General features: G+C 40.7%; 1 protein-coding gene across 1 annotated transcript; it reads left to right on the top strand.

Annotated features, from left to right (window-relative positions):
* Nucleotides 1-9,781: 9,781 nt before the first annotated feature.
* yars2 (tyrosyl-tRNA synthetase 2, mitochondrial) lies at nt 9,782-22,825 on the top strand. The gene is made up of 5 exons (XM_043709250.2): nt 9,782-10,613; nt 10,749-10,916; nt 13,263-13,418; nt 14,492-14,662; nt 16,397-22,825. The coding sequence occupies exons 1-5, from the start codon at nt 9,817-9,819 to the stop codon at nt 16,560-16,562; spliced, it is 1,458 nt and encodes a 485-aa protein (XP_043565185.1). The 5' UTR covers nt 9,782-9,816; the 3' UTR covers nt 16,563-22,825.
* The last annotated feature ends 749 nt before the right edge of the window (nt 22,826-23,574 follow it).

Here is a 23,574-nt window from a genome sequence, read left to right as displayed (position 1 = left end):
ACGTCTCCAGCTTGTCTACAAACTACTACCATTGCAACACAAGAGCCATATAAACAAGGGCTAGCAGGACTTAGATTTTTTCTAATCAAACTTGTCAGAGATGTTACTACACATCTTCAGAGCAGGTGGAACTTGCCTAGGTTTCCTGGTGTAGAGGCAGAAACACTACCTCTGTGTTACAAAAACAGTTCCCGACAGTGATATTTTTTCTCTTGTTTTATATCCATAGGTGCTGTTACACCCAACTAAACATTTTCCCCTCATCACCAAATCACCCATGTTTTCCAGTTGATTAACTTATGTACAAAAGCAGTTAAGCACAATTCAAACAAAAGGTGAGGGAGACAGATAGTGGTATTTTTTTAAAAAATACCTGACAGTGTTATTACTGCAACATATCAATATGTGACAACTTTTTGTTCTGATAATCTGGGCTGTTAATTAAACAAATTACTTTTCCAATCCTTTAGATTAGTCTACGTAGACCATCGAACTGTGCTTTCAATAGTTCACCTTATAAGATAAGTAACCTGGTTGAATTGTCCTGAATTTGGCATACTTAGCCCATTGTTGGATGGTTGTGATGCATTAAGGTGTTTATGGACTACTTTGCAGGATACTATGAACCATTCTTAGAACATTGAACCACAGTTTAACATGAAGGATTTGTCATTTTGTCCTAAAAAAAAACTTCCTTTGATTAGTTTCATAAGACCACTTATCCCAAAACCACAAACTAATGTGAAGGAATAAAATCAGCTGACTCATTACGTGAATCTCATGTGGCAAACAAAAGAAGTTTCATTCCTTTGTCCCAATCACATGTTTGCACATGATAGTGGGCCCTGATTATTATTCTGAGGGTTTGACGGTACCTTTCTAAAGTTCCTTGTGTCATTTTAACTATGTCATGTCCAGACTACTCATAACTTCTTAAAAGTTTTAGAAATTAAATTGAAACCTTGATCCAACTGGTCCATCATTTGCAATCCATATTGAGTGAAGAAATGAGTTGACTTCTCTACTACCATCTTAAAATGGATTACACTACAAATGGTCAGACCCAAAAAAAGTACTGAAGACCAGAGGGATTTTGGATTTCATATCCACATATTTCTGAACGAAGCAGGCCAGGTGAATAAGGTGGTTAAAAGGGCACATTGGATACTTACCATTATCAGCATTAGAGCAAGGAGGTTAGGCCAGAGCTGTATAAAATGCTGGTTATATCACAGCAGAACTTGTGTGGTGCTCTGGTATCTGCATTATCTGAAACATATAATTGCACTAGAAAGTGTAGAGGAGATTTGTCAGGATGCTTCCTGCACTATGAGGGAAGATTGGCTAGGCTGGGGTTGTTTTCCTTGAGAAGCAAAGGTTGAGAGAGGATTTAATGGAATTGTATATGATTATATGGGGCATACATAGGGTGGATATGACGGCACTTCTTCCATTAGTGGAGGCGTTAATATCCAGGCACCATAGATTTACAGTAAGAGGCAGAAAGCTAAGAGGCAATTGGAGGAGAATTGTTTTGCCTCAGAGTGGTGGAAGTCCGGAACTCACTGTTTGGAAGGGTTGAGTCAGGAACTCTCATTAACATTTAAGCAATGTTTACATATTCTCTTGCATTGTCGCAGTTTCTGAGCCTATGGACCAAAAGCTTGGAAATGGGATTTAGTGTGGTCAGATCTTTATTGATTAACATGATCACAATGGAATGAATGGCCTCCTCTGTACTCTAAACATCTCTGTGCAGTAACTGTTCTCAAGTATATGGCATCTGGGAATTAATTAGCCAAATCCATAACAGTAAATATATACTGCTGTCCCATTTTCAGTTTTGATAAGGGTCCCACACAATTTACTACAGCCTACTTTATGGTTCCTCAAAAGCTGGTACAGAAAATAATAGATCAAGTGTGATTGCATCTTGCAGTTTCCCCCAATGTGACACAAAAGCAGTTTATAGTACTGCAACATGCACTTGTGAACACTAGCCAGTGAAAAATGTTGACTTATACACATTCAGATCAAACATATTTTTACACGTCCTGCTACAGGAAATTCATGGGCTGAATATATCCTGACCATATTGGTGTGGTACACTGCCCATCTGAAAAACCAACATCAACTCTTTCTCCACAGGTCTGTGCAGGTATCTCCACTTCCTTATCAGAGTCTTTTTTTTTAACGTAGTAGCATTCTAGAACTCCCTTAACTTTAACTTCATTTTGAATTGATTGGGTTATTTTATTGCACTCTGGATTGAGTTGCTCAGTTTTGATCAGAGAGGAATTATTGAAAACCTCCTTCAGATTACCTCTAAAGAAGGTTTTAGCTAACAAAATATAAGTCTGTGATGCCAATTTGACATCTGATGCACATTGTTTAGCCATTGCTCAGATCACGACACAAGGTAATTACTCTGTCTCCTCAACTTACTTTATCAATGACTACTGGGAAAACGATAACATTCACTTCCTGCCAAATCATTCCCAGAAGTAGGTCAACACTATCCACAAGTAAACTATGGACAACCTCTTTAGTTACTGCTTCAGACATTAGGTCACACTTTAGGTGAAGCCAATACCATTGTTATATACTCTCTATTAATGGTGTTTACTAAAAAAAATTGATATTCATGTCACTCTCAGGTGGATATTCCCAGCTCAGTAGAAGAGTTTCAATCGTTCTTGTATTTCTAAGTATAACTATAGATTTACTTGCCTCATTTTAGGATGAGGAGATAGTTTTCCTTTTAACAAGAGCTCCCAGTAACTCGAAGGCATTTCTTGCACTCAGTAATGCTTATACGTAGTCTCAATTGCAGAAAGAACTACAATGCATATATTGGACTCACATCAGAGCTTCTTTCCCTGTGTTAAGCCAGTGTACAGCAATAGGTTCCATGGACTTATCCAACATTCAGCATGAAGATGTGACAATGACATCTTGTGACAATCGAAACACTTAGGCTTTTGCACATACTTGCACTCTGTTTTGAAAAGATCTTAAGTCACTCCCAGCTGTACCTCTTGTTCTTGGGCACATACACAATGGCACAGTGGTTAGCACTGCTGCCTCACAGTGCTAGAGACCCGGGTTCAATTCCCACCTCAGGCAACTGTCTGTGTGGAGTTTGCACGTTCTCCCCGTGCAAACTCCCACAGTCCAAACATGTGCAGGTTAGGTGAATTGGCCATGCTAAATTGCCCGTAGTGTTAGGTGAAGGGGTAAATGTAGGGGAAAGGGTCTGGGTGGGTTGCTCTTCGGAGGGTCGGTGTGAACTTGTTGGGCCGAAGGGCCTGTTTCCACACTGTAAGTAATCTAATCATACCTTCCTTTCACTACTGACCTATTTCCTCAGGTCATGACAGATAAAGGATTTAGATAGACCAGCTTGTAGTCATTGGCCATTTCACCTGTTTTGGTGCAGCAATGTTCTGGTTTTCTATGTGGATTTATATGAATGGAGGAATTGACATTGTAGATTTTTTTTCTAGGAAGTAGTTGCTCAAGCGTTTCATATATAACCACTACTTTTAATCCCCATATACAATGGTCAAAGTGATTTTGTCTTATCCTCTCAAATTCCATACATGTCTGCCCAAGCTGCTTCTGGATATTTTAAAGATTTTGTAAGCCTCAGGCACTAATTTGTACACTGTGAGAATAGCCTTTTTGGCCAACTCATAAGCTATAAATGCCTTCATAGAAAGAAAGGCATAAACCTCCAGATCCCTGCCTGTCAACCTGCTTTGCATGAGCAATATCCAGTTTTCTCTTGATAACCTTTTCTGCTTTGCTATCCTCTCAAAAGAAAAAAATACCTCAGCTTTGCTTTCATAACATTTTGGAAGGGATTGCACAAATTTAATTCCCAAAGTGGTATCACAACATTGCGGAATGAATCATAATACCATAGCAAATGATGTATCACTGTGGTATGAAGCTCAATACTACATCTCTTCAAGGGAAATACCATCTTACAATAGAATACTATATGTGTCATATGAAAACTATTGATATAAATAGCTGAAGATTGGAGATATTGCAATGGCAATTTCAGAAAAAAGGAAAAAACACTGCAGAAATTAGGAATTTAGGGCCATATCACTAAAAAAGACATTAACTAAATGAAACAGACACCTTGAGAAACAAAATAAATTAAACAACTAGGAAGGATTTAAATAAGGAAACCAGATTAAAAGAATGACTGAGTCAATTAATAGGGAGGGGTTGTGAATGCAACAAGGAATGATCTATGATGTATTTACATGATTGAGGTATCAACTTTATTAAATAGGAAAATAATATGAAATTAAATAGACCAGATTCTCTGCCTTTGCTGGGATCAAAGGCTTAAAATTATACCCTTAAAAGTAGGAAGCATGCTTGTTTCCAGGTTCTTGTGTATTTTTGCAGAAGAGTGATCTACAGGCCAAACACGGAACCTAACCAAATGAGGTAATTAACATTTATATAGCCGTTTATAGCCAATTAAAGGAGGATAATCTGTATTTTCTAATCAGTCTTCAGGTTTCTGTAACAATAGGGTCAGTTTAAATTCCCTAGGAGTCAAGCAGCTCGCAAATACCTAGGTGACAACATGTCACAACATGCAGGCAATAGAGACATTCCCTCCCTGCTTGGGTGAAAGTACATCCGCAGGCTTCCCTGGTGAGTGGACTACCTCACAATGATAGCCTGTGTTTCAAGTGATATGTGTACTTGCTGCTATGTACAAACTGCACACAAGAACAACTACAGCAGAGATGGAGGTCACACAACTATGGCAAACTAGCCAGCATACTAGATACAGTTCATTTCTTCAAATATCCCCCATTCCTTTTTACATAAAATGAAACACATGCACTGTAACTAACAGTTATGAATCCTACAAGCTACCCAGTTTACAGGATCACAAAGAAAATGATCAACCATTAACAAGTGTGTTAATTCTAGTCAGTTCCACTTTTGCAAGTCTCTGCACATGCATTATACTGATAATCATGCAGATCTACCCAGTGATACATGCATATTGTTGGTGGCTGTTCTCTGATATATGCTCATTGCTAGGTTGATGTTTTTTCATCGGGAAGTGTGTTTCCTGTGGCAAGTACTGTTACCACTTTAACTGTTGCTAGTGATTCATTTCTGCTTCTGTTGACAGTGGACCTCTGGGACTGATGATCATCTGTGCATTAGGCAGATAGTGAGACCAGTGACAACAGTGCTTGCAGTGACCGACCAGCTTCTCTAGTTGCAGGAATATGTCTGCAGTTCTTAGAACATATTTTACTGTTTCCATTCTCTTTGTACAATCAAGATGAAAACTGCTCAACACAAGTCCCAAATTGCTATATGGACTGACATTTATTGTGAGCATTGAACATTTGCATTCTGACTGGCTACGCAAAGCTCGGCTCTTGTAAATGACTTAACAGTTTTGTCAAAGTGAAATTGACTTTCTGTTGTTTCATCTTTATTTTTTCATTCACTTCTTGTTTGGCAGTCTTTCTGCCAAGTGGGGAGCAGTTTGGGTATGGTGTTTCTGCCATGTGGGGGGCAGTTTGGGTGTGGTGTTTCTGCCAAATGGGGAGCAGTTTGGGTATGGTGTTTCAGCCAAGTGGGGAGCAGTTTGGGTATGGTGTTTCTGCCATGTGGGAGCAGTTTGGGTATGGTGTTTCTGCCATGTGGGGGGCAGTTTGGTATGGTGTTTCTGCCAAGTGGGGAGCAGTTTGGGTGTGGTGTTTCTACCAAGTGGGTTTGGGTATGGTGTTTCTGCCATGTGGGGGGCAGTTTGGTATGGTGTTTCTGCCAAGTGGGGAGCAGTTTGGGTGTGGTGATTCTGTCAAGTGGGGAGCAGTTTGGGTATGGTGTTTCTGCCAAGTGGGGAGCAGTTTGGGTGTGGTGTTTCTGCTATGTGGGGAGCAGTTTGTGTGTGGTGTTTCTGCCAAGTGGGGAGCAGTTTAGGTGTGGTGTTTCTGCTATGTGGGGAGCAGTTTGTGTGTGTGGTGTTTCTGCCAAGTGGGGAGCAGTTTGGGTATGGTGTTTCTGCCAAGTGGGGAGCAGTTTGGGTATGGTGTTTCTGCCAAGTGGGGAAGCAGTTTGGGTGTGGTGTTTCTGCCAAGTGGGGAGCAGTTTGGGTATGGTGTGACATTAATCTTTGTATTTGACAATTTTCCATTCCTTCAGTTAATGCATTCTTCCAACCAAGAGTTGCTTGCATAAATTTGTGTTGGATTTCTTTATGGTACCTTTGTGATTTTCACTGCTGCCTCTCAGTTTCCATTAGACTCAGGATAGGGTGGTGATTACGTATCATAATTGAAGACCCCAATCCTTTGTGAAACGTGTGAGCTGTTGCCACTCTTCACAATTATTGGAATGTTGTAATAACTGAAGTGCGCTTTTCAGCATTCTACATTCTCAGTGGTACACTGAGTCCCAATATTAAATATTAAAGTCCCAATATTAAATATAGCAGTCATTTGACTCACCAAAAATTCAAAGTTATCTGGAACTCACTGCATGAAGGCATAGTAGAAGTGGGATATGTCATAACATTTAGACAGTAAGACTTAGGAGTAAAAGTACGCTATTCAGCCTATTGAGTCTGCTCTGCCTCTGAATGAGATCGTGGTTGATCTGATTATCCTCAACTCTACTTTCCTCTCTTATCCCCATGACCTTGATTTCCTTAATGATTAGAAATCTATCTCAGCCTTGAAAATGCTTAACAATCCTCTGCAATGAAGAATTTCACAGATTCACTATCCCACACAAAAAAAATTGTCATCCCATCTTAAACAGGTGATGCCTTATGTCCTCTGTGACTCTTCCACAAGGGAAAAAAAACCTCTCTGCATCTCCCCAGTCAAGCCCTCTAGGGACCTTACACGTTTCTATAAAATCTCCTTTCATTCTCCTAAACTTCAATGAGTACAAAGCACAACCTACTCAATCTCTCCTCATTGGAAAATCTTTCCATACCCAGAATCAATCTTGTGAAACTTCTTTGGATTGCCTTCAATACAGTACATCTTTCCTTAAATAACGGTATCAATATTGTTCACAGTATAGCAGTTGTGGTCTGACCAGAGCCTTATATAGTTTAGCAAGACTTTATATTCCAGTCCCTGAAATAAAGGAGAATACTTTAACTGACAGTGTTCAAGGTTACCAGCAAATGAAATTGAATTTAAAACTGGATAAGCTGCAGAGAAAGGCTCCTTTTCATGCTGTGACATCACCATCATCCCAGAGGACTACAGAACTAGCGAGATTTGAGAAGATTTGTAGCTTGGGTTGAGGTTCTGGATGTAGATTTGTAGCTTGGGTTGAGGTTCTGGATGTAGGTTTGCTTGCTGAGCTGTAAGGTTCATTTTCAGACGTTTTGTCACCATACTAGGTAACATCAGTGAGCCTCTGGACGAAGCAATGCTGATGATTCCTGCTTTCTATTTATATATTTGGGTTTCTTTGGGTGGGTGATGTCATTTCCTGTTCTTTTTCTCAGGGGTTGGTAAATCAGGTCCAAGTCAACATGTTTGTTGATAGAGTTTTGGTTGGATTGCCATGCTTCTAGGAATTCTTGTATGTGTCTATGTTTGGCTTGTCCTCGGATGGATGTGTTGTCCCAGTCGAAGTGGTGTCCTTCCTCATCTGTTATGTAAGGATACTAGTGAGAGTGGGTCATGTCTTTATCGTGGCTACTTGATGTTCATGTATCCTGGAGGCTAGTTTTCTGCCTGTTTGTCCAATGTAGTGTTTGCTACAGTTCTTGGAAGGTATTTTGTAAATGACAATAGTTTTGCTGTTGTCTGTATAGGGTCTTTCAAAATAAGGAAGGACACCTGTTTGACTGGAACAACACATCCATCCTAGGACAAGCCAAACAGAGACACGCACAAGAATTTGTAGAAGTATGACATTCCAACCGGAACTCTATCAACAAACAAATTGACTTGGACCTGATTTACCACCACCTGAGAAAAAGAACAGGAAATGACCACCACAGGAAATAACATCACCAACCCAAAGAAACCCAAACAGATAAATAGAAAGCAGGAATCAGCAGTGCTTTGTCCGGAGGCTCACTGAAGATGTTACTTAGTATGGTGACGAAATGTCTGAAAATGAACCTTCCAGCTCAGCGAGCAAACCTACATCCAGGCCCACAACACTGTTCTCTCACCAGAGGTAGGGTCAGCATACCTCAGGGGAGGGCAGAGTTTGAAAAGAGTCCTTCATGGTAATCTTAGCCAATTTAAGCATTGAAACCAGGTTGTTGGCATCAATACATTATGAATATAACTATATATTTTTCATTGTACTTGCTAACTTCTTCCTCACTGTTTCTTTCAGCAGTTGGCTCTTTTAGAGCATGGTAAGTACACAGATTTTCAGCTGTACATTCCTTCCTGCCTTTCTTACAGCTGGTTTGAGCTGGTTCTGTTACAGCTCTAAAGGTGCACAATTTCCAATACCATGTTTCAAGGAAGGTGTTTAGTGGCTGTCACAGACAAAAGGTGACACAACAGAGGAAGAGCTTACATGACAAGGCCAGACCAGCCAGTAACTTAATACAGATCCGTGTCTCCAAACAGTTGAGCTGATGAACAAAAGAAAAACCAAAGAATTGCGGATGCTGGAAATGAGAAAGAAAAAAAAATTGCTGGTCTGGCAGCATCTGTGAAGAGAACGCATAGTTAATGTTTCAGGCCCAGTGACCCTTCTTCAGAAGTAAATGTAGCCAGGAAAAGATTGGTATATGTGTTGAAGGTGGGATGGCTGGAGAGGAGAGGAGTAAACGATAGGTGGAGGTGAAGCCCAGGGAGAGAACAATGGTTGGACAGAAAAAAGACTTGATAAAGGTCAGCCTGAGGAATCAATAGCTGCAAAATTGTAATTTTTATAAGAAAACGATTTACCCTATTTTCTCATCAACTTGTTCAGAGATCTGGAACAGGTGGGACTTGAACCAAGCCCACCAGTTAAATGAGTTGTTTGTGGTTGCAGTCCATGTGATGAAGGTCTGGTGTGTGGGACTGGGGTTAGGACGTGAGAGGTGTTGTTCAGGCCCTAAAATTATTTGACCTCAACACTGAACGCTGCAGTTGAAGAATGTGGCACTGGAAAAGCACAGCCAGCCAGGCAGCATCTGAGGAGCAGGAGAATCAACATTTCAGGCGAAAAAGCCCTTCATCAGGATTTGTTGTAGAAACTGGTTGTCCTGTTCAAGTCCAAATTCTAATTGACTGTATGTAGTCCGGAGTCCCTGTGGGCTCAGTTGGTTCCATAGGCAGGTGCTGAGGAAGGAGATGTGGCTGCAGTAGCGAGTCTGCTTCAGGGTCTAGGAGATGACCTGGGACTGGGGGGGGGGGGGAGTGCAGTGAGACTCACTGAGATCCTTGTAGAGGGAGGAGGAGAACTTCTTCAAGCCTTGGAAGAGGCTTTGCAGTAACATTATAATCAACTAGGAGAAAGTGAGGACTGCAGATGCTGGAGATCAGAACCGAAGAATGTGGCGCTGGAAAAGCGCAGCAGCGTCCGAGGAGCAGAAGGGTTAATGTTTCGGTCATAAGCCCCTTCATCAGGCTGCAGATGCTGTTCTTCCAGCTAGTGCTGAGATTCCCTGGATCACTGCAGCAAACCCGAGGCAGGATTGTTGGCGCCTGGGAGCTGCAGACAGCGCGTGACTACGGTGCAGAGCGGCCTCCCAGCCGCCACGTGCCACCTCCTTCCTTTACTTTTCAAAACATTCGGCAGTTCGTCCGGGACTCGGGTGAGACGTCACGGGTTCCCACGATGCACTGGGAGGCCACTAAGATGGCGGCGCCCATGGCATGGGGCGGCCTGGTCCTAACCCTCTTCGGGAGGCCAAGATCCTTCCTTTCGGTCTCCGGGAAGGTTGCGGTCCGAATCCGGAGCCGGTGTAAAAGTGGCAGGAATGTCCTGCAGCTTCACCGGCGAGGCATCTTTAAAGACATCTTCCCAGAGGGCGGTGATCTGCCCCGGCTGCTCGAGTCCGGGCCCCAGACCGTGTACTGCGGCTTTGATCCCACTGCTGACAGCCTGCATGTGGGCAACCTGTTGGCTCTCATCGGCCTGCTGCACTTCCAGCGGGCAGGCCACCGAGTCCTGGTGCTGCTCGGCGGAGCCACAGCTCGGCTGGGCGATCCGAGCGGCCGGAGCAGCGAAAGGGAGGCCGTGAGTGCGAACACGGTGCAGGAGAACGCCCGGGGCATCCAGGAGGGGATCCTCGGCGTCTTCCATAACCACCGCCTCTGCTTCTGCAACGATGCTGAGGCGGCCAATTTGGGGTCACTCAGTATTCTCAATAACTGGTCTTGGTATAAGGAGAAGGAGGTGGTTGGCTTCCTGGATACAGTGGGTCGGCACTTTCGCATGGCCACCATGCTGAGCAGACACAGTGTGCAGTCCCGGCTCAAGAGCTCAGAGGGCATGAATTTGACTGAGTTCACTTACCAGATGTTTCAGGCATACGATTTTTATTATTTAAATCAACATCACAATTGCAGAATCCAACTGGGAGGGACAGATCAACTGGGTAACATGATATCTGGATACGAATTTATACACAAGTAAAGCACATCTCCCTTAAATATATCCTTCGCAAGTATCTCAATTTATTGTGATTTTCGATTTCCCCATTTTTTTCACGTGTTGAATCTTCGAGTAATGTACGTTTCTTTTAAAACAAACTAATGGTTCTTTAGGGTGACTGGGCAAGACGTATTTGGCATCATGGTACCACTTGTAACTAGTTCATCAGGAGACAAGCTGGGTAAAACTGCAGGAAATGCAGTATGGTTGAACCGAAACAAGACTTCGCCCTTTGAGTTGTACCAGTACTTTGTCAGGCAACCAGATTCAAATATAGAAAGGCAAGTTCTTTCTACTTATGTTTCAGTTTGTTTATAGTTTGTGTTTTTATGGTCTGATGCAAGGCAATGATTTATTAATTTAGGCTCTTTTAAAAATCCTTGGAGATGCTGGATTTCTTTGCCAGGGGAATACATGATTAGGAGATGGTTTATTGATGGGTGCAGTTGCATCATATCTGTGCTTTTTCATAATTATTGCAGTATGCATTATGTTTTTAAAGTGATTATTCATATATGTATCACTCCCTAAGTAGAAAGAGACGTGTTACCAAAATTTCAAAGCTACCATGTTGTGAAGGAAGGAATATAATTTTGATTTTTTTTTCAGATCCTGTAAGAATAGTAATCTGGAGCTGTCGCAGTTTATGCTCTCGCAGACATTCACCATCACTTAAATTTGTTAAGAGTCACAGTAATATGCATGATCTGCACCTTTAGATAATACCATAAGAAATAGGAGCAAGAGTGGGTCGTTTGGCCCCTGAAGCCTGATTCAAAAGGATCATGGCTGATCTAGCCTTCCACATGTCCACTTTCCTGCCCTTTCTCCTATTGTTCAAGAATCTATCTATCTCAGCTATAAAGATACACAAAGACTCTGCCCCCACGGCTGTCAGTGATAAGGAGTTTGAAAGACTTGACTCTCCGAGAGAAGAAATTTCCTCTTATTCTTAAATTGGCTTCCCTTTGTTCTGAGACTATGCCCTCTGGTTCTGGATGCTGTCAAGAGGAGCAACATCCTCTCAGAATTTATCCTGTCATGGTCCTTAGGAGTCTTTAAGAGTTTCAATGTGATCACTTCTTGTTCTTCTAAACTCTGATGAGTAGAGTCCCAAACTGTTTAGCCTTTGCTTGTTAGACAGTTCCTCTTAGTGAAACTTCTCTGAACTGTCTTCAATGAAATGATAACTTACTTTCAATAAAGAGGATCAAAACTACTCACAGTACTCCAAATGTGGCCTCACTAGCATCTTGGATAGTTGCAGTAAGATTTTCCTATTCTATACTCCAATATCCTTGAAATAAGGACTAACATTCCATTAGCTTTCCTGCTTACCTGTTGCACCTATTACTTTGTGTTTCATACACAAGTATTGCCAAGTCAGCTTGTGTTGCAACTTTCTGCCGTTTTTCTCTATTTAAATAACTATTCTTTTCCCAAACCTTGTGAGAATACTAATCATATGATTTAGAACCAGGAGAAGGTTATTTGGCCTCTTGAGCCTGCTCTGCCATTTAGGAAGATAACTGCTGATTTGATTGTGTCCCCAATTCCACTTTGCTGTCTCTCTTTCCTCTCCTGCCCACCTCAGAACTATTTACTGTCTTGATCAAAAGTCTGTTAATTCAGCCATGAATATACTAAAAAAAAAGCTTCTACTACTCTTGGGGAAGAAAACTCCAAAGATCAATGAGGTTCTCGAGACGAAATTCCTTCTCATCTCGGTCTTAAATTTTAGACTCCTTATCTTCAAACTGTGCCCTTTCAATTCTTCCAAAGGAGGAAACATCCACAGCAACCACATTGTCAGTTAGACTAACTGGCCTATAGATTCCTATTTTCCTTCTCCCTCTTTTCTTGAATAGAAATTGTATTTGAAGTTTCCCAAACTGTTGGGATCTTACATGAATCTAGGAAATTTTGGATGATTACATACAATGCATCTACCATCTGAGGGCACTACTAAGATCCGAGGATGCAGGCTTCATGTCCAGATGGCGCATGAGCCTTTAGTCTCATTAGTTTTCCTATACTGCTACTTTCAGTTTTATGATTTTTAAGTACCTCTCTCCCTTTTGCTTTCTCACACTTGGTGGACTCCTCTTTCACTTGTAGTACTGTGCACCACTATTCTTATTTAGAGGTTTTTGCCTAATGATTACTAATTATTTGAAACATAAAATTGTAACAAGTGTCATCTCTGCTTTGAGTAGCCATCAAGAATGAAGAACTGTGCATAGTGTTTTGTTCTTTCTTGACTCTGTTTGCTACATTTGAATTTTTTGAGGAGCAAGTGCCTGACATTCAGTAAGAACCTTTCCTTCCTTTTTGTATTAGAACCTTGGCATGAACATGTAGCTTGAGGAAAAGAATGTCTATGCTTTTAGCCTGGTCCCTCCTTGACCCTAGTGTAGTGTGAAATGTCCTGTTTTTATATGTGTATGCAGCAACGCAGGGAAGGTTATGAACTTGAAAGCTAGACATCAAGTGTCTGTTGTTACAACAGTCTGCTTGCAGTAATATGTATTCTTAATGGTGACGTGGTTTTCTTTTACCTTTATAAAGTATACATATCTATTATGTTATTTCTACCCTTGATCATTTAGCACTTTTGATTTCTTCAGGTATCTAAAACTTTTTACCTTCATCCCACTTCCTGAGATTGAAAGCATTATGGACATCCATAGAAATGATCCAGGAAAGCGAAATGCCCAGAAACGACTGGCAGCAGAAGTGACCAAATTGGTTCATGGTAAAGAAGGACTAGAGACTGCCAAAAGGTAAGTCTTGAGGCTTGTGTACCAAACCCTTAACCCAGAGATTTAGTTCAATTAGGCTTTGCTCCGACAACCTTGAAGTATTAAGCGCTAGTGGCTACAAGGAAATAATAATTGCGAAGTTTATGGACATTTAAAAAAAAACACGACTGTCTCTCCCTATGGATGTTGATCTGTGTAATGTCCATGGAAACCACCTTCCAGAAGATGAATGAGTTTAATAAAACAAAAGACAAATGTGATCTGTTTTACAACAAGCAGTGTCTATTTTTAACTCTAACAGTAACTCAAAATAATTGCAGTAAGATAGCATTATAACCCAGTAACATTTATCTAATTTCTTTGTGTTTTGATGTTACACAACCAAAATTAACAGGAGTACAATTCAACTGGTTACAGTCTGATGGAGAGAATTTTATAGCTTCTATGTGGTATTAGAAAGAGTGGCTAAAACTTGATCAAAGAAGTGGTTTTAAGGAGAGTCTTGAAAGTAAAACAGGGAGAACGAGAAGCAGTGAGATTTGTTTAGGACAAACAAGAGACACTTAATCGATGTCAGCGAGTGCCTCGAATTCCAACTGTATCTGTAACAAACCTGTTCTTTGTATGTTCTGTAGTGAGTATTACAGTTCTAAGTTTGTATTCTTGACAATCCTTTATATGTTAACAAGGGACTTCCTCTTTTACGTTTATACTCCACTCAAATCAGCCCTGGCAGTACTCAACTCAACAGCTTTTTCTATTTTGTTTAAATAACTCAGTGATAATGTCACTTAGGTTTCTTTTAGGTGTCAGCTTGATTCTTAGTAGCCATGTCATCTCAGAATCAGAAAGCTATGTGTTCAAATCTTGCTCCAGGGCTGGAGTTGGGAATATATGGAAGTTGGCTTTATCTCTGTTAAATAGAGCCTGATTGAACCAAATGATTATTGAACAGAATTGGAGAAATTTTCCTATGACTCATGCAGCTTCCAAACCAGCAAATCTATCTTCTCTGTGCCATTCAACTCAATAAACAAATGCTAGTTTATATTCTACTGGTGTTACTGTTCAGTATTTTTGCATTTCCTCTTCAGATGTACAAGAGCACTCTATCATAGTAGTATGGATGCCCTAGAGACTATGTCAGATGAAGAACTGCAAGAATTATTTAAAGAGGCACCATTCTCCGAGAATCTCCTTGAGCCAGGCACAACAATCCTAGACCTTTGTCGTAAAGCTAGTGCTATTCCAGATGGACCAAGAGGGTATGTCACTTGTGAAGAACTTCTAATTGAGTAGGAGAGTTAACATTTCGGCCATAAGCCCTTCATCAAGAACAACATTGACTTTGACTCTCCAGCATCTGCAGTCCTCACTTTCTCCTAAGAAATTTTAATTGTCAATCAATGAATGGTTTTGATAGTCAGGAATGGGGAAGGAACTTCATTAATGATATCCTTATGACTAGCTTATTCATTTATTCTTTATAACCTTTGTGGAGCTGTGCACAGTGGACTTTGACAGTTATGTAGGATTTTACAGCACAGAAGCTACTTTGGATTTCCATTTTCAAGTACATATATAGAGAAGATGGCATAATTTATCTCCGAGCAAAATGGTATCAGCAAAGTTTTGCATTTCTGTTTACAAAGTCCATCTACCTGTCACCTGACTTTAGAAACCTCAAAACTGGGAAAGATTTTGAGCTGGGTTCAGACTAGATCCCAAAGTCATTCAAATCCTCTCAAATTAATCATGTGGGGTTGAGTGCTGAATTCTCAATACCTTATATATTTAATGGAGGGAAGCTAATATCACTAGCCATCTTTCTCTGTAGGTCAGTTGGTCCTCAAACTGCCATAGTTCTCGCCATTTTGTTATAAATTCTTTTCTTGGTTGTAATTTGACATCCAAACCTATGAAATTTGAACAGAAGCAGACAATCTTAGTCTCTGGAGCTTAATCTGCCATTTAATAAGAAAGTGGCTCATGTGTTTGTGTTTTGAGTTTCACATTCTCATCTACTCCCAATACTTTTGATTCCCTTGTCCACCAAGAATCTATCTCACTCTGTTTTAAAACTATTTAATGACCCTGCCACCACTGTCTTCAGAGGCACAAACCTCAGACAAAAAAAAATCACTTCACCTCAATCATAAGAATGAGTCCTACTCTTAAAACAAAGACCCCTGGCTCTGGACTCACTTGCAAGGCGAAACATCCTTTCTGTGCCCACCTTGTCAAGACCATTTAGAACCTTGTACATTTCAACCAAATCACTCTTCACTTTTCCAAACTCCAGTGGAAACAAGCCCAAATTGTCCAACTTATCCTCATAAAATAAGCTATTCATTCCAGGTATCAAACTAGTAAACTTCAGAACTTCTGTCCAAGTAACTGATGTAAATTGGGAGCAGGGTGATTGCTTAAATAGTGATTCTGAAGAAAATACAAACAGTATTTATGAAGTTTCTTAAATAAAGAGACCAAAACTGCACACAGCATTCGAGATGTTATCTTAAAAATGCCCTGTATAACTGAAGTTAACATCCTTACTTTTATGTCTGGTTCCTCTTGTAATAAAGGATAGCATCCCATTAGCCTCTTGCTCATATACTATATCTGCATAATCTTTTGTGACCCATGCAACACTAAACACCCCCTGCACTTGGAATTCCACAGTTGCTCTTACATTGGAAGAATGAAAAAGCAGATTACATTTAAGTAATCTGCTTTTTCATTCTTCCTGCCAAAGTGAACTTCATATTTTGCCACTTATACTCCATCCGCCAGAATTTCACACTCAACTTATTTATCTATCTGTGAACTCTATGTCTTCTTCACAGCCTTCTTTCATACCTGTCTTTAGGCTAGCTGTGATTTTAGCTAATGGTTTCTGTCTAAGTAATTGATATAAATTGGGAGCAGGGTGATTGCTTAAATAGTGATTCTGAAGAAAATACAAACAGTAAAGATGTATTTTTCTTCTCCAATTCTAGGTACCAGATGATCACAGATGGTGGAATTTGGATTAATCACAGACAAGTGACAAAACCAGAACAAGTGCTAATTTTGGGACAGCATATTCTGACAAATGGGCTGTCATTGCTTAGAGTTGGAAAGAAAAATTATCACATAGTCAAATGGCTCAATTTGGCAGAATAGTTACTGTGGTTTGTGGATGTTAATTTGCTTTGATAATGAATATGTATTTCAGATTTAATTTAAAAACATGTTGGAGGCATCAGTTCAAATGGAGGGATCTGGAGTCATGTGGAGTTCTAATCATGTCATTGTCAAGGTTTAACACCTAGGGGTGGTTCCATTAACCCTAGCAATAGACTTCAAGACCTGAAATTGGAAAAGCTTTCAAATTGTAATTCTTGTTATATTTATTGTGTAAATGTTGAAGATTTTGAATGAATCACTTTTCATTAACAGCATATCTTTTCTGTAAAGGGACAACTATAAACCATTTCTCTTGGTCAATCAATTATATTAGATGGATCAATATGAAGAAATTGGTATTTCTATTGTATCATTACTCTTATTTAAGTGGAAATGGGAGAGTATCAAAGGCTGAATACACAGACTTGGTCCCATTTAGGATAACGTTTAGTAAGTTAGAATGTCCTGTTGGTAGTAACTGAAATCCTTCACCCAATTGCATTCTCGGAATGGATCTTCTCTCAAACTCATGATTTTTGGAATCCGCTTTCAGATTTACTTGCTGTCATCTGTTTTATGGAGTCAGTGTGCTATGTATAGACTGCTATGCTCACTGCGTGTGATATGCCACAGAGATGGCTACTGTGATCAAGTGACTAATTTTTACATAAGGCTATTTTTATAAATATATACATAATGTATGGAAAAGCTCCACACAGAAGAAGAACAGGAAATGAATTTGAAAATGTATAAGTTGTAATTTTTATATTTAAGATGTCTTTCAAATACATTTACTATGCATTGCAATGCCTGATATTTGGGGTAGGAATGAAGGAAGGGAAAAGTACAATCACCCATGGTAACTTCTTAATTTTGTTTGACCCTACCAAAGAGGTGGAGCAGTGTGACTTGCAAAACCATTATGATTTACCATCATGTTTCAGAAAGGCCATACAGTTGGCAAGTGCAGGCCAATCAACTTAACCTCAGTGGTGAGAAAACCTTTTGAGACAACAATTCAAGACAAAGTGAAGTCATTTGGACAAATGTGAATTAATTAAGTAAAGGCAGTATTAGTTTTTTAAAAGTATATTGTGTTTTAACTAAGTTGATTTAGATTTTTGTGGTAATGTTGTAAGATGCACTGTGTATGGACTTCTCCAAGAATTTTGATTAAGTGCCATGTAATAGGCATGTCAGCAAAGTAAACAGCTATTAATTAAAAGGGGTAATGTAGAGTAAGTATGAAGTAACTGAGTAACAGACAGAAGAGTGTAATAGTTGCTTTTCAGACTGGATGTAAACTGAGAGTTTCCAGGAGTACAAGAATCACTGCTTTTCTACATTTGTATCAATAACTTTGACTTTGGGTAGAGGGTACAATTTTAGAATATATGTATGTCCACAATGCTTCTAAATCTTGTGTCAAGTGACTGAAAAGTGTGAAGTGATGCATTTTTGGCAGGGAGAGTGAGAAGGTAAAGGATGCAGTTCTAAACAGGTTGTGTGTTTGGAGGGATTTAACACTAAGAAAGAAACAGGAGTAGGCATTTGCCCTCTTGACCTTGCTTCACCATTCAATAGGATCATGGCTGAACTGACATTCCTCACCTCCACTTTCCTGCTCTTTCCCTATAACCCATGTTTCCCTGACTGATGAAGAATCTATCATGCTCAGCTTTAAATATACACAAGGACTCTATATCGCAGCTTTCTGTGGCAAGGAGTTCCAAAGACAATAGACAATAGGTGCAGGAGTAGGCCATTCTGCCCTTCGAGCCTGCACCACCATTCAATATGATCATGGCTGATCATCCTTAATCAGTATCCTGTTCCTGCATTATCTCCATAACCCTTGATTCCACAATCCTCGAGAGCTCTCTGGGGCAGAGCATTCCACACAGCTACCACTCTCTGGGTAAAGACGTTTCTCCTCATCTCTGTCCTAAATGGTCTACCTCGTATTTTTAAGCTGTGTCCTCTGGTTCGGCACTCACCCATCAGCGGAAACATGTTTCCTGCCTCCAGAGTGTCCAATCCTTTAATAATCTTATATGTCTCAATCAGATCCCCTCTCAGTCTTCTAAACTCAAGGGTATACAAGCCCAGTCGCTTCAGTCTTTCAGTGTAAGGTAATCCCGCCATTCCAGGAATTGACCTCGTGAACCTACGCTGCACTCCCTCAATAGCCAGAATGTCTTTCCTCAAATTTGGAGATCAGAACTACACACAGTACTCCAGGTGTGGTCTCACTAGGGCCCTGTACAGCTTCAGAAGAACCTCTTTGCTTCTATACTCTATCCCTCTTGTTATGAAGGCCAGCATGCTATTAGCCTTCTTCACTACCTGCTGTACCTGCATGCTTACCTTCATTGACTGGTGTACAAGAACACCCAGATCTCTTTGTACTGCCCCTTTACCTAAATTGATTCCATTTAGGTAGTAATCTGCCTTCCTGTTCTTGCCACCAAAGTGGATAACCATACATTTATCCACATTAAACTGCATCTGCCATGCATCTGACACTCACCTAACTTGTCCAGGTCACCCTGTAATCTCCTAACATCCTCATCACATTTCACCCTGCCACCCAGCTTAGTATCATCAGCAGATTTCAAAGACTTCAAACGCTCAGCAGAAATCTCTCCTCATCTCAGTTTTAAATTGGTTGCCCCTTTATTCTGAGCCTGTGCCCTCTGGTCCAAGACTTTCTCAAGTCGGGGAAAATCATCTTCATGTTACCCTTAAGAATCCTACACATTTCAAATGAGGTCACTTCTCATTCTTTTAAATTCCAATGAGTAGAATCCCAACCTATTTAACATTTGCACATAGTACAGTCCCTTCATAGCAGGAAGTATCCTAGTGAGACTTATCTGAACTGCCTCCAATGAAATCGTATCATTTCTTAAATAAGGGGACCAAAACTGTTCGCAGAACTCCAGATGTGGTCTCAGCAGCTCCATGCATAGTCACAGTAAGACTTCCCTATTCTTATACTCCCAACCCCTTAAAATAAGGGCCAACATTTCATCAGCCTTCCTGATTACCTGCTGCATTGGTGTGCTAGCTTTCAGTGTTTTGTATCTGTGTTCAGGTATACTGTTGAGGGAGATGGCTCACCAGGAAGAGGCAGCAGTAGCCAAGTTCATCACACAATGGCGGGCTCTGCTGTTCAGAAGGGCGGGAAAAAGAGTGGAAGGGCTATAGTCATAGGGAATTCGATTGTAAGGAGAGTAGATAGGTGTTTGTGGTTGTAAATGAGATTCCTGAATGGTATATTGCCTCCCAGGTGCATGGGTCAGCGATGTCTCTGATCGACTACAGAAAAGTCTCAAGAGGAAGGGTGAACAGCCAGTTGTTGTGGATGTAGGCACCAATGATAGAGGTAAAAAAAAAACGGGATGAGGTCCTACAAGGAGAATTTAGGGAGTTAAGAAACAAATTAAAAACTAGGACCTTAGAGGTAGTAATCTCAGGATTGCTACCAGTACCACGTGCTAGTCAGATTAGGAATGATAGAATAACCAGGATGAATGTGTAGCTTGAGAAATGGTGCAGGAGAGAGGGGTTTAGATTTTTGGGACATTGGAAACAGTTCTGGGGGAGATGGGACTATTACAATTGGATGGTCTACACCTGGGCCAGACTGGAACCAGTGTCCTTGGGGGTGCTTTTGCTAACGCTGTTGGGGAGGGTTTAAACTAATGTGGCAGGGGAATGGAAACCAAATTAGGAGGCTGGTGAACAGGAAGGAGATAGTAACTAAAACCTGTAAGGAACTAGATAATGATGTTAGTGTGAGTAAGGGGAAGAGTAGGCAGGAAGCGGAGGATGAATGCATTTGTTTTAATGCAGGAAGTATAGTAGGTAAGGCAGATGAATTTAGGGCTTGGATTAGTACCTGAGAGTATGATGTTATTGCTATTACTGAGACTTGATTGAGGGAAGGGCATGATTGGCAGCTAAACATCCCAGGATATCGATGCTTCTGGTGGAATAGAGGGAGGTAAAAGGGGTGGAGGAGTTCATTACTGTTCAGAGAGAATATCACAGCTGTGCTGAAGGAAGGCACTATTGAAGACTCGAGCAGTGAGGCAATATGGGTAGAGTTCAGAAATAGGAAGGGTGCGGAAATAATTTTGGGATTGTACTACAGGCCTCCCAATAGCGAATGTGGGATAGAGATACAAATATGTAGAGAGATCATAGAAAGATGTCAGAGCAACGGGGTGGTAGTGATAGGAGATTTTGATTTTCCCAACATGACTGGGATTCACTTAGTGTTAGAGGTCTGGATGGAGCAGAAGTTGTAAGGAGCATCCAGGAGGGTTTTCTAGAATAGTATGTAAATAGTCCAACTTGGGAAGTGGCCACAGTGGACCTGGTGTTGGGGAATGAGCCTGGCCAGGTGGTTAAAGTTTCAGTAGGGGATTACTTTGGGAATAGTCATCATAATTCCATAAGTTTTAGAATACTCATGCACAAGGATGAGAGTGGTCCTACAGGAAGAGTGCTAAATTGGGGGAAGGCCAACTATACCAAAATTCAGCAGGAGCTGGGGAATGTAGATTGGGAGCAGCAGATGGAAGGGAAATCCACATTAGATATGCGGGAGGCATATATGTTCTTGTGGAAATGAAGGATAGAAATGGCAAGATTAGGGAACCATGTGTGACAGGTGAAATTGCTAAGAGGAAGAAGGATGCATACATAAGGTCTAGGCAACTGAAGACAGATGAAGCTTTGGAAGAATATCAGGAATGTAGGACCAATCTGAAACAAAGAATTAAGACGGCTAAAAGGGGTCATGAGATATCCTTAGTGAGCAGAGTTAAGGAAAACCCCAAAGCCTTTTATTCACATAAAAGGAGCAAGAGGGTAATCAGGGAAAGGGTTGGCCCACTCAAGGACAAAAGAGGAAAGTTATGTGTGGAGTCAGAGAAAATGGGTGAGATCCTTAATGAGTACTTTGCATCGGTATTCACCGAGGAGAGGGACATGACAAATGTTGAGGTGAGGGATAGATCTCTAATTACTCTCGGTCAAGTCGGCATAGAGAGGGAGGAAGTGTTGTGTATTCTAAAAGGTATTAAGGTGGACAAGTTCCCAGGTCTGAATGGGATCTATTCCAGGATACTGAGGGAAGTGAGAGAGGAAATAGCTGGAGCTTTAATAGATATCTTTGCAGCATCCTTGAACATGGGGGAGGTCCCAGAGGACTGGGAGGCATACAGCATGCTTTCTTTCATCGAACGGGGTATTGAATACAAGATTTGGCAGGTCATGTTACAGTTATACAAGACTTTGGTTTACCCACATTTGGAATACTGCGTACAGTTCTGGTCGCCAAATTACCAAATGGATGTGGATGCTATGGAAAGGGTGCAGAGGAGGTTCACCAGAATGTTGCCTGGTATGAGTAGATTAGGATTATTTTTTGTGGAAAGGAGGAGGTTGAAGGGGGGCCTGATTGAGTGGCCTACAAAATCATGAGAGGTGTACCAAGTTTAAAATCATACAACACCAGGTTATAGTCCAACAGGTTTATTTAGAAGCACTAGTTTTCTGAGCGCTGCTCCTTCATCATGTGGTTATGGAGTATAAGATCATAAGACACAGAATTTATAGCAAAAGTTTACAGTGTGATGTAACTGAAATTATATATTGAAAAAGACCTGGATTGTTTGTTAAGTCTCCCATCTTTGAGAATGACCATGTTGGTTTCAGTTCTTTCATATGTAAATCACAAAGCTTATTTAAAATTTACATTCTCAAGCCAACGTTGGCTGAGTCGTACATGGTGGGAGGTGTCTGTCCATTGTGGCACAGACAGTCTCACACAGGGCAGCTCACACCTTAAATTCATTATCTGGACTGACATGACACCAGCTGTTAAAGTTCACTTGAAAATGTAACTTCACAGCCCTGAACTATGGTTAATTTAGCATGGCGAATTTCACCTAATCTGCACATCTTTGGACAGAGAGGAAACCGAAGCACTCAACGGAAACCCATGCAGACACGGGGAGAATGTGCAAACGCCACACAGACAGTCGCTTGAGGCTGGAATTGAACCCGGGTCCCTGGCACTATGAGGTAGCAGTGCTAACCACTGAGCTACTGTGCCAGTGTTGATGGAAAATTGTTTATACCATTGGCTGATGACAGGTAGAGTGAGCATCAAAGGCTTTTAGTAAAAATACAATATTGCAGATGATGGAAATCTGAAATAAAAGCAGAGAATCTCAAAACATTAACCCTATCTCTCTGTCGACTGATGCTGCCAGAACTGAATTTCTCCATTTTCTGTTTTTATCTTTGAAGGCTATTAACTCATTTTCAATTTGTAATGAAAAAGGATTTACTTGAGTTCATGAAACCTAGAGTTTTAGACTGTCGAAGGAAATTTGGAAGAGACCTGATTGGGGTGCGAATCAAATATATTCTTTAGGGAAAAATAGGTTTTTCAGAGTAGTTAGGGAATACGTTAGCTCAGTAGAAAATTATATTTTGTGTGACAGGGTGGATAGCAAGAAACTTTTTCTCAGAGCGGAGGACTCAATTACTTGGAGTCACGAGTTCAAAGTGAAAGGGGAAAGGTTTAGGGGAGAGTTCTTTTCATGGAAAGTTCTTTATGCAGAGGGTGGTGGGTGCTAGGAATATGTTGCTAGTGGAGGTGGTAAAGGCAGGAACGATAGTGCCATTTAAGATGTATCTAGACAGCTACATGAATGGGCAGGGAGCAAAGGGATACAGATCTTTAGAAAATAGGCATCAGGTTTAGATAGAGGATCTGGATCGGCGCAGGCTTGGAGGGCCGAACAGCCTGTTCCTACGTTGTAAGGTTTTTTTATTCTTTGTATCCTGAAGTCCCTTTGTGTTCCAGCCTTCTGCAGTTTTTTTTTCCATTTAAATAATACTTTTTTTTGTTCCAAAATGAAGATCTACTGCATTTGTCAAATTTCTTAACCTATCAATAACTCTCTGTAAATAGTTTTTATCAGTC

This window comes from Chiloscyllium plagiosum, unplaced genomic scaffold (genome assembly GCF_037043375.1).
Source record: "Chiloscyllium plagiosum isolate Xiang-an unplaced genomic scaffold, Cpla_swu_hap1 HiC_scaffold_19, whole genome shotgun sequence".
NCBI classification, from domain to species: domain Eukaryota; kingdom Metazoa; phylum Chordata; class Chondrichthyes; order Orectolobiformes; family Hemiscylliidae; genus Chiloscyllium; species Chiloscyllium plagiosum.
The sequence above is the reverse complement of the archived record's forward strand: the minus strand, read 5'-3'. Positions and strand labels throughout refer to the sequence as shown.

Coding starts and splice junctions, on each gene's coding strand:
- yars2 (XM_043709250.2), top strand. CDS start 9,817: ATGCACTGGGAGGCCACTAAGATGGCGGCGCCCATGGCATGGGGCGGC. Junction 10,614..10,748: donor GGATACGAATTTATACACAA/GTAAAGCACATC, acceptor ATGGTTCTTTAG/GGTGACTGGGCAAGACGTAT. Junction 10,917..13,262: donor CCAGATTCAAATATAGAAAG/GCAAGTTCTTTC, acceptor TGATTTCTTCAG/GTATCTAAAACTTTTTACCT.